The 13,719-nt window shown below is 34.9% G+C and overlaps 1 protein-coding gene across 1 annotated transcript in view; it reads right to left on the bottom strand.

The window, feature by feature from the left end:
- The window catches only part of Root (ciliary rootlet coiled-coil, rootletin), a 28,326-nt gene extending 15,591 nt beyond the window's left edge, over positions 1-12,735 (bottom strand). The window contains exons 1-20 of the mRNA XM_089695194.1: positions 12,527-12,735; positions 11,948-12,113; positions 11,361-11,573; positions 10,673-10,831; positions 9,776-9,912; positions 9,299-9,413; positions 8,949-9,054; positions 8,460-8,590; positions 7,387-7,538; positions 6,487-6,632; positions 5,736-5,866; positions 5,199-5,395; positions 4,477-4,642; positions 3,814-4,003; positions 3,229-3,398; positions 2,811-3,003; positions 1,763-1,946; positions 1,373-1,548; positions 818-1,003; positions 123-303 (exon numbers count right to left, since the gene is read on the bottom strand). Coding sequence (XP_089551320.1) covers positions 123-303; positions 818-1,003; positions 1,373-1,548; positions 1,763-1,946; positions 2,811-3,003; positions 3,229-3,398; positions 3,814-4,003; positions 4,477-4,642; positions 5,199-5,395; positions 5,736-5,866; positions 6,487-6,632; positions 7,387-7,538; positions 8,460-8,590; positions 8,949-9,054; positions 9,299-9,413; positions 9,776-9,912; positions 10,673-10,831; positions 11,361-11,573; positions 11,948-12,113; positions 12,527-12,693 — 3,266 coding nt within the window. The 5' untranslated portion in view covers positions 12,694-12,735. The remainder of the gene's footprint in view (positions 1-122; positions 304-817; positions 1,004-1,372; positions 1,549-1,762; positions 1,947-2,810; positions 3,004-3,228; positions 3,399-3,813; positions 4,004-4,476; positions 4,643-5,198; positions 5,396-5,735; positions 5,867-6,486; positions 6,633-7,386; positions 7,539-8,459; positions 8,591-8,948; positions 9,055-9,298; positions 9,414-9,775; positions 9,913-10,672; positions 10,832-11,360; positions 11,574-11,947; positions 12,114-12,526) is intronic.
- Positions 12,736-13,719: the final 984 nt, after the last annotated feature.

Here is a 13,719-nt window from a genome sequence, read left to right as displayed (position 1 = left end):
GTCATTAAAAATTCTTGATATGAAAAAAAATATATCAGAAAAAAAATATACAAAAGAAACCAATTGAATCAGAAACAGGTAAAATACAATTGCCTTTTATATCAAAAAATAAAACTACCCACCTGGACTGCAACTCCTTAATATCATGCTGTGCTTGTTCCAAGGCAGCTCGTTCCCGCTTCAACTGCCCCTCCGCAGTGCGCAGCGATCTGTCCACGTGCTGCCCGCTGCTTTCCGACTCCTTTAGTAATGTTTGTATACGTGTCAGTTCGAGCTCGAGGGAAGTACGGGTTTCTTCCAGTCCTGTTGTTTTTGGTGGATTTAATATTTTTGTCGTAGAGTAATTAAGTTTGGTTCTTTTTACATTTCAATAGTCATTTAAATGTTTAGAGATATCCAGGTCGATGAAAACGATGCTAAAAAGCTATCATCATCATCTCGCATATCTCAGTTTGCAAATTACTTGCCCACTATTTTTATGTAAATCAAAATTTTAACATTATATGAAAGTCAATCACAATTAAAATTTAATTGAGCACTTCCATCCACCTCATATTCTCACCTTCTACGTATTCCAGTTGCGCAGCACTACTTATTTCGAATCATTGTAATGCTACAGAAACTAGCTACTCCAAGCTCGTGCCGCCGCGCGTCACGCAACTCCAATCTAGTGCCGCCTCTCTCCACTCGCCACACCAAACCAGTGCCGCCGCTTGCACCTATCACTCCGACCTACCGCCGTCTCCATGTCCTTAATACTCCAATCTAATGCCGCCTTTCCACTTGCTACACCAAGCTAATCCGCCTCCACACTCACCAGCGATCTTATGATAGGCCTCGTCTCTATCCCTCGCAGCATCTCTCCGCTCGAGTTCTGCGCGCTTCACATGTTCACGTAGTTCCGTACACGCGCTGTGGTATTTATCACGCTCCGCGGTACAGTTGCTGAGCTGACGTCGTGTATCGCCGAGCTCTTTGCGCAAACTCTCTGTTTCGTGCTCCACTGAAATATTATAAACATTTATATGAAGACACAATCACGCGAAGAAATCCTAAGCAAAACTCTGCAGACGCGTCTATTAGGCAGACTTTTCGTTTAGTACTGCTTTATTTAAAACTAAAAAGGCATTGAGAGTCGTATCCTACATTTTCAGGTACCTAAGTGCGCTTAAAATTCATACTATTGTGGTCAAAAAATAAAATGTTAAATTATCACCTCATATAATTTCACGTCTGTTAATTTAGCTAAAACAAGTGCCGGAACAAGGGTCTAACTGTATATTATAACAAAATTTCGATTAGATTAGGCTTAGGCTTTTATTTAGTACGTAAAAAAATTCAAACATTAAAAAAATGGATACAAGAAACTCACAGTCCTTCAACTTGCGTATAGTATCCTGCAGCTGCGCATACGCAGCGTCATATTTGTCCTCAGCCAATGAGAGCTGAGCACGTGTCTCTTGGCACTCGCGGTTAATCGCTTCTTTTTCTAAATGCAATTCCTTGATTCGGTTTTCGAATCTCGCACATTCGTCTTCTGCTGCTGCCCTGTAGTTTAAGTTATCAAATTAAAGTACTATGTAGTTGTGATACTATTCCATATTTGTGAGATATAAAATTCTTTGTTAGATAGCCCATTCATCGAGGAAGGCTATATGCATATATATCATCACACTAAAACCAACAGGAGCGGAGCTGCGCGGGTGAAACCGCGGAGCGCAGCTAGTTTATAATAAAAGGACCCTAGATTTAAAATACTAACTTAGCCTCTTCCAGTCTAGTTTTCAAAGCAGCAAGGTCATCTTTAAGCTGGTTGATATGGTTTCTATCTTGATCGCTCCTCGCTTGAGCGTCTCGCTTACAACGCTCAAGTTTGTTCTGCTCACAGTCGAGAATGCGTTTCGCTTCTTCTAAGCGCTCTATAAGCGCTTGGTGTTCTTGGTGTGCTGAAATTTGTACAGATAATAAATTCGTAGGAAAACGATTTTTCTTGTACTCTACGGTATAAAATGGCAAATAATAAGAATTCTTAAAGTGAATGGCACACTTTAAAATATGTAAAAATATATATAAATGTGATAAGATATGCGAAAAAAACATTTTTACTTTTTATAATTAGGCGTACTGCGCAATAAATATAACTGAGATTTCAATAACCTGATCGCATATAAGCGATAAGGCTACCAAATTGTATTTTGGTTATAAAACTTTTCTTTTTGTAAATTGCTATTTTTGTGTGCAATGTACAATAAACGATTTGTTACTTTAGTTAATCTGATATTTAATTAAAAATAACCATAAACCTTATTAGCTATCTTTCTTTCACACTTGCAATATAAAATAAATTAACCCTTTCCATATCAAACTATATAAAAAATACACCCGAAAACAAGTAAAGTCTTACCCAAAAACAAAACTTATATCAAACTAGCGGTCCGCCCCGGCTTCGCCCGTGGTACATATTTACGTTTTCTCTACGTAAAAACCATCCTCGTACTTCAAGGAATATAATAAAAAAAGAATTATCGAAATCGGTTCAGCCGTTCTCGAGTTATGCGCTTACCAACACATTTTGCGATTCATTTTTATATATAAGAAGAAGATAACATAACTTTATAATATTAATTACTAGCGGTCCGCCCCGGCTTCGCCCATGGTACATAATATTTACGTTTTCTCTACATAAGAACCATCCTCGTACTTCAAGGAATATAATAAAAAAAGAATTATCGAAATCGGTTCAGCCGTTCTCGAGTTATGCGCTTACCAACACATTTTGCGATTCATTTTTATATATAAGATAATCTTACCCATAAGCAAAGCTTGTTGCTTATCATTCTCAGCACGTAACATCGCTTCATCATGTTGCAATATCAGCTGATCTCTAATAGCGAGTAGCTTCTTCTCTCTTTCCCTCGCACTAGCTTCTAATACTTCCTTCTCGCTCGTTAGTGTTGCTATCGTTTGACTCAATTTCTGTTCAAGCACTTGGCGTAATTGCTCCTGAAAAAAATGGATTTAATAAAGTTGTTAAGGATGTTGAATACTCAATAAGATGAGATAAGTAAATAAGATAATATTATTGATAAAAAAGCGTGCGTGCCTAGCACACATGTCAGAAGCGAAACTTCTTTGGCAAGATTCAAAAGAAAATCGTCGCCCTACTCCATGTCCTTGAAATTTTACCCTCAACGCGCCTAAAGAAGTTTCACTTCAAAAAATAATTACCTTTTCCTCCTTTAGCTTAGTAATATTTTCCGTAGTAGTTCTATTCAAGTTAGTAATAACTTGCTGGTACTCCGCCTCCTTCTTACCGGACTGCTGACTCATACTGCTCTTTGTTTCTCGAAGTTTCTTCTCTGTGCTTTCTAGGTCCTTAGTCAGACGGGTTATTTGACCTGAAGTGATTTTAAACAATATAATTTATACAATAAAAAAATAGTATTTAACAGTGTAGTTGTAGTTTTTAAACCAGAAAATTAATAAAATTCTTAAAATTAGGAAAAATAAACAATAATCTTTCTGTTGGAATACAATCTGCAGCATTTAAATATTGAAAATTGATTTCGGAATTCATTTTTTCCGACATGAAACCGACATTTTGACTGGTTCAAATCTACTTATATTTAAAATCTTACCATAACAAAAATATCTTACATTAAAATAAAATAAAATAACATTTATTTACCAAAAACATGGTACAGAGAGGTGTGAAGAGATAATTGTTCAACATGTTTCGCTTTGTATAAAGCATGCAAATATATGCGTAAAACAGATACTAAATTAATAACCCTGTTTTTTTACAATTCTTACCTTTAAAGTTTTCCTGCTGTACAAGAGTTTCCTGCAAATCATGTTCCAACTTGCTCCTCCTATTTTCGGCATCCTCTAACATATTAGCTGTATCGAATAGCACAGCTTCTAACGCATCTTTCTCGGAACGAACGCTGGCTAATTGCTCTTGGAGGTGTTGCTTGTCTTTGTCTAGATTGTCTATGAGAATCTGGAAATTTAAAGCACTTCTTTTTATCTAACTGTTTGGGTTAGATACGCATGAAATAAATATATACATAGAACATGTCCATAAGCTTTTAATTTTTAGTTTCATAGCATTAAAACGTATATAACGTTTTTATTTTGTATTTAAAAAGTTTAAAAAGTATAGAATTCGCCACGATACGGCAAAAATATGTACGAATTCCGCTATGATAGATTTTTTTCTATTCTTAAAAAAAATTCAAGCTCCAAAAGCTGAAACCGGCCGTATTTGAGCACATTAATATACCAACCATAATTATTATGCATATTAAAAACAACAATATAATAAGTAGTAGTCATAATAATTTGTATTAAATTGTATTATTTTTACTAACATAATTTTTAAGTTATCAATTGTTACTTACTAACAAAATGAGTCCTGAATCCTGATGCTTGACTTAATAAATAAATTAAATTAAAATTAAATAATATTCCCACCTGCCGTTCCTCCCCTTCCTTAACATGGTCTTCTATAGTGCGATTCAATCTACCAATCATCTCTTGCGCTTGTTCGAGCCGTTGTGTCAAACGTATGATCTCTTCGTTTAGCGCGTCTTTCTTACGCGCCATCGCTGTTAGTTGGGAACTTAACTCGCCACGCTCTCTGGAATTATTATTAGAGAAGCTAATAAAAAAAATATTTATGGAGCAAAAACACTCACAATACTTTTGTATTGTTGATTAAGTGTTTTTGCATTGCGTTTGTGTTGTATTATTTTCAATAGGAAAAAACATTTGCAAATACAGTGAAAGTACCATTGGTAAAGGATCTTTAAAATTTACGTTTACATGTTGGGTCAAATGAATGTTCTCTATGATAGTCTTGAAAATTTTCTATTAAACTAGATTTCCACCCTTTATAAATTACTAGATTTCCGCCCGCGGCTTCGCCCGCGTTTTTAAAGGAAAACCTGCATAGTTCCCGTTCCCGTGGGATTTCCGGGATAAAACCTATCCTATGTGTTAATCTAAGTTACCCTCTATATGTGTGCTAAATTTCATTGTAATCGGTTCAGTAGTATTTGCGTGAAAGAGTAACAAACACACACACACATCCTGACAAACTTTCGCATTAATAATATTAGTAGGATTTCTCATTCCAAATACTTTGCAAAACCATTTATATCCCGCCCAACAAATCCTTGACTATAACAACTTACCTAACAACTTGTCGCAACTCCATCTCTACTTTCTCTCTCTCTCCTTCCAAGAACTTGATCTTTTCGCACAAACTCGCTTTATCTGCCTCTAACTCCATTCGATGTTGTTCTGCGGCGAGTAACTCTTTGCGCAGAGAGTTCAGATCGCCCTGCTGTTCTGATGACTGGTTGGAGAGAGATGATTTCTCGTCTTCTAACTGTAAGAAATGTATTTTTATGGTTGTGTTTTATGTACTAAATGTTTAATTTCTAAGCGACAATACTAAGGGCTACGACAATAATAAGGGCTTCTGCATTTTAATCAGAAAAACAATAAATCCGATAATTTATGGTAAGTTACGAATAATTAATATTAAACTTCAGAATGTATTGCGTGTGACGAATATAAATTACGCTAAGATAAGCAAAAAAAAAAAAACAATAAATCTTTAATTATAGAGTTATTTTCCGTGCGTAAATAATTTACTGATTTAATTTTATTCCAAACAAAAGCAATGTCTAAAGTATATAACAAAAAAGCAATCAAAACTTCCTAACATGTTTAACATCTTCCATAAGCTTCTTCTTATCGCTCTCGAGATTCCGGACTAAGTTCTGCAGCTTCTCAACAAGATCTTGCAAATCCCCTCGCTCGAGCAGCGTGCGCTCCAGCTCTATTTCTAGCTCACCTTATAAAAAGAGGAGTTAGATTATATAATTGTACATACATACATAGAAAAAGAATTATAGTTTTTTAATTTATTTATTGAAGTGAAAATTCTTTATCGGGGTTGGAAAAAAATTTAGTGTAACATTTTTCGTTACGCGTGACATTTTTCCGTTACCCGCCATCTTTTTCTTATCCCTACCACGCGTGATTCGACGTATTTCTGTAAAGTTGCATATAGTAAATTATTTTTTTAAAAATAAGGTCATAAAGAAGTTTCACTTCTTACGTGTGTACTAGTACACGCACACATTTTTTTTATTTCAGTCACGTGTACTTTTTAAACATTTTTCGACATTTTCACACAGCGCCAATTGGTCTTAAATTAAAAGGCTATCTTTTTTTCCCCTGTATCTTAAATATACATATTTTTAACGTTGGTTTTATTCAGGTACCTTTTACGCAAAAAAATCTTAACTACATCAATGCTGCAAAAATGTTCAAAACTAGTGAATTGAAATCTATTAAATAGTTTCAAACTTTCAACACTTTTAGTATTACCTTTTTTTAACTATTTATTTATGTCAGGTATTAAATATTTTTAGTATCTTATTTTTCCACGTTAAAATAATCCGTACGTACTTCTGTTCTTATCCATTTGCGACAGTATAGCGTCCGCTTCCAACTTCTGTTGTTCCAGCAGATCTCTTGCAAGTGCAGTTTTATTTAGCTCTTCACGAGTTGACACTAAGTCCGATCGGAGACGGGATGAACGTTCTTCTTCAGAACTGTGAAAGTAATATTATTTTATTCTTATTTTATTAAGCTATTGCATAGCTTCTATCGCGGGACTTGAGCGCGGGGACCGAATCGAGAAATTCCATAACGAAAAAACTTCACGCTCCCCACGGGGACGGGCGCGGAGGTGTGGCTTGAAGGCATAGCATGCAATAGCTTTACCGCGGCAGTCCCCGAGTGCCACACGTCTTTTTTTTATTTTAGAAACAAACTCTCATTTACAGAAAAAAATACATAATAATAATACATAAACAGATACAATATTGTAATAATTGTATTGTAGACCAGTCGATTATAAGGCGTATTGGATTTGGATTATTGGAATATTGGATTTTCCAAATCTTTTTTAGTAGTTTAATTTATTACACACATTTTAATTAGATAAATCTGTATAAATACAGCAATAGAAAAATTAAGGTTGCCCAGTAATAGAGTAAAGCAAATTTATTTACCTTTGAATGACTTTCAAAAGTTGAAATTTGCCTTACTCTATTACTGGGCAGCCATAATTTGGCAATAATTTTCTTTTATCATTAACGTGTAAAATACCTACAAATATTTCTTACCATACAATAAATATCAAAGAATCAAAAGTTCGACGACATGTGACATTCGCCAACCAGAACTTGGCCAATGTGGTGGATTATGGCCTGTACCCTCATAGGAGGCCCGTGTCCCAGCAGTGGGAACGTATATAGGATGATGATGATAATGATGATGATGATGATAAATTTAGTATATTACCGTAAAACAGAGTCCCTGCTGGTCAGCTCTCTATGCAAATGCTCAACTTCAGAGTTGAGAGATCTCTTCTCTCCTTCCAAAGCTTCTATAGTTTTCTCCAAGCGATGATTGACCTTTTGCAGTTTCTCGTAATCCGATGTTAGGGACTCCACCTTGAATAGAACATTTAATTTTTTCAACGACTTTAACTTGAACATTTTTACGAAATATATTTTCAAAAATAATTAATTAGTCATTTTAACTGATAAATAATCATCATGAAACTTATTATCCAAACATTGAGAAATTGCCTATAAGTATTAATGAAGGTTCGTTAGAATAAAACCGGCCAAGTGCGAGTCGGGCTCGCGCACAAAGGGTTCCGTAGCAGCAAATATAATAAATTACAGTTAAATCAACCTATCTCAAAAACTATAAGAGATACTTTGATCAAACCAAAAATCGTTGAAAGAGTTAATTAGCATGCATCACCTCTATTTTTTTTAGAATTTTATACCCCGTAGTTATAAAAATAGAGGGGGGGGGACATACTTTTTACGACTTTGAGAGCTGATATCTCAAAAACCGTTCACTTTAAGAAAAATGTTTTTTAGAAAACTTTATATCATTTTAAAAGACCTTTCCATTGATACCCCACACGGGTATGTACATCGAAAAAAAAAATTTCATCCCTCAGTTACATGTATGGGGGGCCCCACCCCCAATTCTTTTTTTTACTATTTAGTGTCATATTTTTGTAGCGGTTCATACAACACATATTCCCATCAAATTTCATCACTGTAGTACTTATAGTTTCCGAGTAAATCGGCTGTGACAGACGGACAGACGGACAGACGGACAGACGGACATGACGAAACTATAAGGGTTCCGTTTTTGCCATTTTGGCTACGGAACCCTAATAAAAAAGAGCGTGTGTGATCACACGTGTCAAAAGTGAAACATCTTCGGCAAGATTCAAAGTTATTAAAATCGTCTCTTTACTACGTGACGGTATTGAAATGACGCGACCTTGAAATTTTACTCTCAAACTAACGAAGTGTCACTTATATAACTATAAAAAAAATCCATCTCACCATAGCGTTAATTTCGACTCTATTCCTTTCCAAGTTGTTCTTATCACACCGCAACGCTTCTACGGTTTTCTGAAGAGATTCCTTCTCTTGCACGACTTGATTGAGATCTGTGTTCGTTTGATCTAACTTTCCTGTAAACAAATCATTTAATTTAGATTAGAATTGTTTCGTTTCATACTTATTAATATTATAAATGCGAAGGCGTGTATTTTATGTTTGACGGAGCGCATTTTTCATATGAATCTTGTCTCTGAAGATAGGTTGGCAGTCTAGAGAGTGTTATAGGCTATTTTTATAACGATTCAAAAGTGCTTCTCGAAGAAGTGTAATTGAATAAATGTTTGAGTAGGTATTTAACGCGGTGAAATATCTCAATCCCACTACAAGTGGGACAGCCAAAAAGTTACTAATAACTGTAATAAAGAATCCCTGTTAAGTTTTTATCTCTTTATAAGTACCATAATAATATAGTTATATCTATAAAAGCACCTTGCAAATCCTGTACTTTGTTCTCCAATGAAGTGAGCGTATTATCAGCTGTATCGGAATGTTTGCGACACGTCATTAATTGTTCCCTTGTGTTTTGCAGTTTTACCTGTAGATAGATTCATATTTTTCATAAACACACAAAATGAAACTTTAATTTCATATTTTACATTTTGGTCCTTCGAGTTGGAGACATAGTAAAAAATACATTATATTTAGTACATATTTTGCTATGCAAGTAAAATCACAATATTTAAAAAGATGACTATCATTATACATACTCATGAATGATCATACAAACTTCTACAATTTTTTTTAAAGATTCATAAAAATTTTTTTTTTTTAATATTCACCTGCAACTCATGTATTTGTATCTGATACTTGTGCAAAGCGGCCTGCAGAGCTGAGATGGTACTTTCCGCAAAAGCTGTGGCATTTGCTGCTTGGGGTACACCTCGTTTGGGAGATCTGGTAAATATATAATAAGCATTTAATGTTTAGAAGAATTATAAACCATAAAATAAATATTCTTTTCATTTTCTCCTATTCGTAGTATTTTTTGTTTCCATTAAGGCATGTCTTGTTTAAAACGTACACAAATGTAAGGTAAAGAAATGTTTCATTGGATTTTAATTTAGGTCTAAGAAACTTTAAATTCTACAAATAATTAAAATAACACAGTAAAATATACATCATTTCAACATCTAATTGTGTTTCGTTCATTTTTTTTATTTTTTAATTATTGAAATTTATAAATCTAGTCACAGAATGAAAACATGCACTCGAATAATAACTTAATATTTTTATATGGTAACACTAAAAAACTATACCTATCACTGGAATACATATGTGTGGGTGTTGCATCACTTTCCGAGTCCTGTATCAATGCTCGAGCCACTTCTTCTAACGCAGAACGCATTATATTCGCTTCTGAACATAACGCCTCTGCACATTCGCAACGCTCCTCCTGTTAATATGTATAAACTATAAATCATATAATATTGCGAGTACAAATCCTAAGGTTAGTTTTTTTTTTTTTAATTTATGCGCTCGTATACATGATATTTTAAATATCAACCTTATTGCATGAAAGCTTAATTCTCACCAATCCTTGTAACTCGTACACCAAACGCTGTATACGGCAACTATCAATATGAACTTTATTACGTACGACATAAAGCTGAAATTCTTACCAATCCTTACAAATCGTGCAAGAGTCACTGTATGCGGACAAGTATCAATGTGAACCTTATTGTAAAGACTATAAAGCTCAAAATCTCAACAATCCCTGCACGACGACTATCAATATAAACCTTATTGCATAGAACATAAAGCATAAATTCTCACCAATACCTGCAGCTCCTGCACCAATGTCTGTATATCGGCAACCATAAATATGAACCTTATCATGAAGACCATAAAGCTCAATTTTCGCCAACCCCTATAACTCGTGCAACAGACGCTGTATACTCACGTCTCGTTCCCGCAACTTGGCCTGGAGTGGTGTCATGCTGTGTAATATTAAACCTTATTGCATAGAACATAAAGTGCAAATCTAACCAATCCCTGCAACTCACATACGGCAACTATAAATATATATGGACCTTATGGCATCAAACATAAAGTTCAAATTCTCACCAATCCCTGCAACTCCTGTAGCAGTCGCTGTATACGAGGAACTATAAATATGAACCTTATTGCGTAGAATATAAAGCTCAAATTCTCACCAATCCCTGCAGCTCCTGTAACAGGCGCTGTATACGTGCGTCTCTTTCCCGCAACTCAGAAAGTGCATTGTCTCGTTGTGTATTTGCCGTGTGTAAATCGGATCGAAGGTTCTCGATTGCTGATATGGGTGTAGAAGATTGTGCTTGGGTAGTTTCAGGCTAAATTAGATAAAGAAGATTATTTTGAGATATTTTTTAATTTAATATTTGTTTATAATTAGTGATTATCAATGTATGCCTCAGTACGCAGCATATAATTTTCTACAAATAAAATTTGGTAGTTTATTGACTTTTACATTTACAAAAAATATAATTTTTTCATTGAGACGTGCTTAAATTGTATCTTACACAAACTCAATATTTCAATTTAATTAACTATTTACAGAAAATAAACGAATGTACACAAGATAAGTAAATAATAAACAATTAATTTATATTTTAACTAGCTTTCCGCCCGCGGCTTCGCCCGCGTTTTCAAGGAAAAACCCGCATATATCCCGATCCCGTGGGATTTCCGGGATTGCGTCTTTTTCCCGGGATGAGAAGTAGCCTATGTCCTTTCTCGGGTATCAAAATATCTCCATACCAAATTTCATGAAAATTGGTTCAGTAGTTTAGGCGTGATTGAGTAACAGACAGACAGAGTTACTTTCGCATCTATAATATTAGTATGGATTCAATCAATAACCTTAGAGCTCCCATGACTAGCATACGCCGTGATAGCGTATCCACTGAGCGTCCCCACTAAATCTCGGGCAGCGGAATCTATATCATTCTTCACTTTGTACAGATCTCGTTCAGTGTTAGTTTGCAATTCAGAGAAGAATCGTTTAACAGAGACCACCTCACGCCATAGATTGAGGAGACGATTGTGCTCGTTGGAGTAATAGTCGTTAAAGGCCTGTAAATTGAGTGGAAAGAATAAATGAGAGAGTTTGAGCTAAGACTAAAAACGTGACAACAATGAAAATAACATAGAAATGTAAATGGACAATGGAACATGGAACAATTTTGCAATGAATGAAAATGTGTTTGAGTATTTGCAAAAATAAATAACATTATATATTTTATAGAGTAATTGATATTGAACAAAATATATATTGTGTATCTCCAAAAGAGAACCAATTTTTAGGCTTAAAGTTAAAACCCAACAACATTAATAATGCATATGCTTTAACTTCATGGTGACTTCTCTTTTTCTATTAAGTCATTTTCATTATTTTTCATATAAAAATTGTTTATTCTGGTTGTGTTAGTACATTATTTATACTTTACCTGTTCTTCATCCTTCCACTCATCCTCCTTGATAGCCATTTCGTCTCGCAGTCCCTCCCAGTCATTGGTGAGCTTTTGCAAGTCATTTGTGAGAGCCTCGTTCAGCTGATGTGACTCTTCCAGTTGGTCTCGGAGCAAGTTGTTTTGGGATACCAGCTTTTCGCATCTAGTAATTTTATATTTTTAAATTAATTATTAAGTTAAAAATATAAATTTACATGTTACTTAATGTGATATATAGAAAGGCACATAGAAATTTAATTTATTCCAAAACAATCCCTTTTGATTTATTTACAAATAAAGAAATGTTTTTGTTCTTGTAGAAATATTTTTGACATGGAAATTAAAAAAACATAGTAAATTAATTAATACATAACATTTCAGCAATTATTTAATCGAAATAACAGAAACATTAAATACTATGGATCACCTCATATGAAAATGCTTGATGCATTAGTTTAATTGGTTCAGTAGCCAGTTAATTTTAATATAAATACAGAACTTAAAATGATACATGTGTGCTTAAAAATGTCCACAACTCATACAAGGTATATATAACTTAATATAAAATTTGCTTACTTGCGTTTCTCTTCATCTAATCTCTTGAGTGCGGTCTCCAAATCAGAAATACGCTCATCCCTACGAGTATCACTTGAAGACGTAGCCAGAGACGGCGGTGGCAGTGCTATAGCTTTACCAGTAGATGGTCGGTAACTCGTTTCGCTCCGAGGTGTTGTTTCAAGCATTTGGTTCTCGAGTTCTGCACATCGTTGTTTGTATTGCAGCACCTGTGTTTATTTGGAGTTGAGATTTTTATATTATTTGCAGGAAACATTGTATTGCTTTCAATTACACTGTATTCGACAATTTGTTTCATCTTTTACAATAAATTTGAATTGTAATTTGTAAATATGTAAGGTAAACAAAGTAGAATTTTGCTTTGAATTTTGGCACAAAAATATAGACAAGTGAGAGATGAGAATGACATTGACGGAAGAAATTTCGTTTAAAAACTGAATCAACACAAAGATAAATCGGCGGCCTTATCACTCTTTAGTGATAAGGCCGCCCTCTGTGCTAGTTTAGCTATAATTTTTAGTTTTAAGTAATTTGTATAACTAGCATAGTAAAGTGTTATAAATAAATAAAAATAAATAAATCACTACATAGTCCCTGGTTCACACTTTGATTAGTGCGAGTGCAGGTGATGAGTAGTACTACGTGTGGACAGCGACTGTTTAGTGCGAGTGTTTAGTAGGCTGTGTAGTAAAGTGAATAGAAGCGTGTTCTATTTTTTTGCGAGTGGACTGCGAGTAGCCACGTCCCGCGCGCCCTCCCTTCCCCCTCACTCGCAGCGTGCCTGCACTCGCACTAATCACCTGCACTCGCAGTCAATTGGACACTACTCGCACTACACACCTGCACTCGCACTAATCACCTGCACTCACACTAATCAAAGTGTGAACCAGCCACTAGAACAAGTCACTTCCCGCTGTCTGTCCGTCTCTTAGCTTGTCTAAGCTTGTCTAAGCTTAGATCTTTAAAACTACGCAACGGATTTCAATGCAATATTTTTAAGTAATGTTTTATGAAACCACCACTAAAACGGGAGCCAATAAAATGAATAGGTATAATCAAACTCGAAATATGAATTATTTCTACAACAAATAATTTTATTACATACTTTTGCTTGAAGTCGTGAAACCAACGCAGCTTGGCCCTGCTGTGCACGACGGTATGCATCGAGCCTCCGCTTGTGATCCGCGCTCTCC

This window comes from Colias philodice, chromosome 5, assembly GCF_061535455.1.
Source record: "Colias philodice isolate Cphi_HAF_F1 chromosome 5, ilColPhil1 Martin Lab GWU primary, whole genome shotgun sequence".
In the NCBI taxonomy this organism is placed as follows: domain Eukaryota; kingdom Metazoa; phylum Arthropoda; class Insecta; order Lepidoptera; family Pieridae; genus Colias; species Colias philodice.
This window is presented reverse-complemented; position numbering and strand designations above follow the sequence as displayed.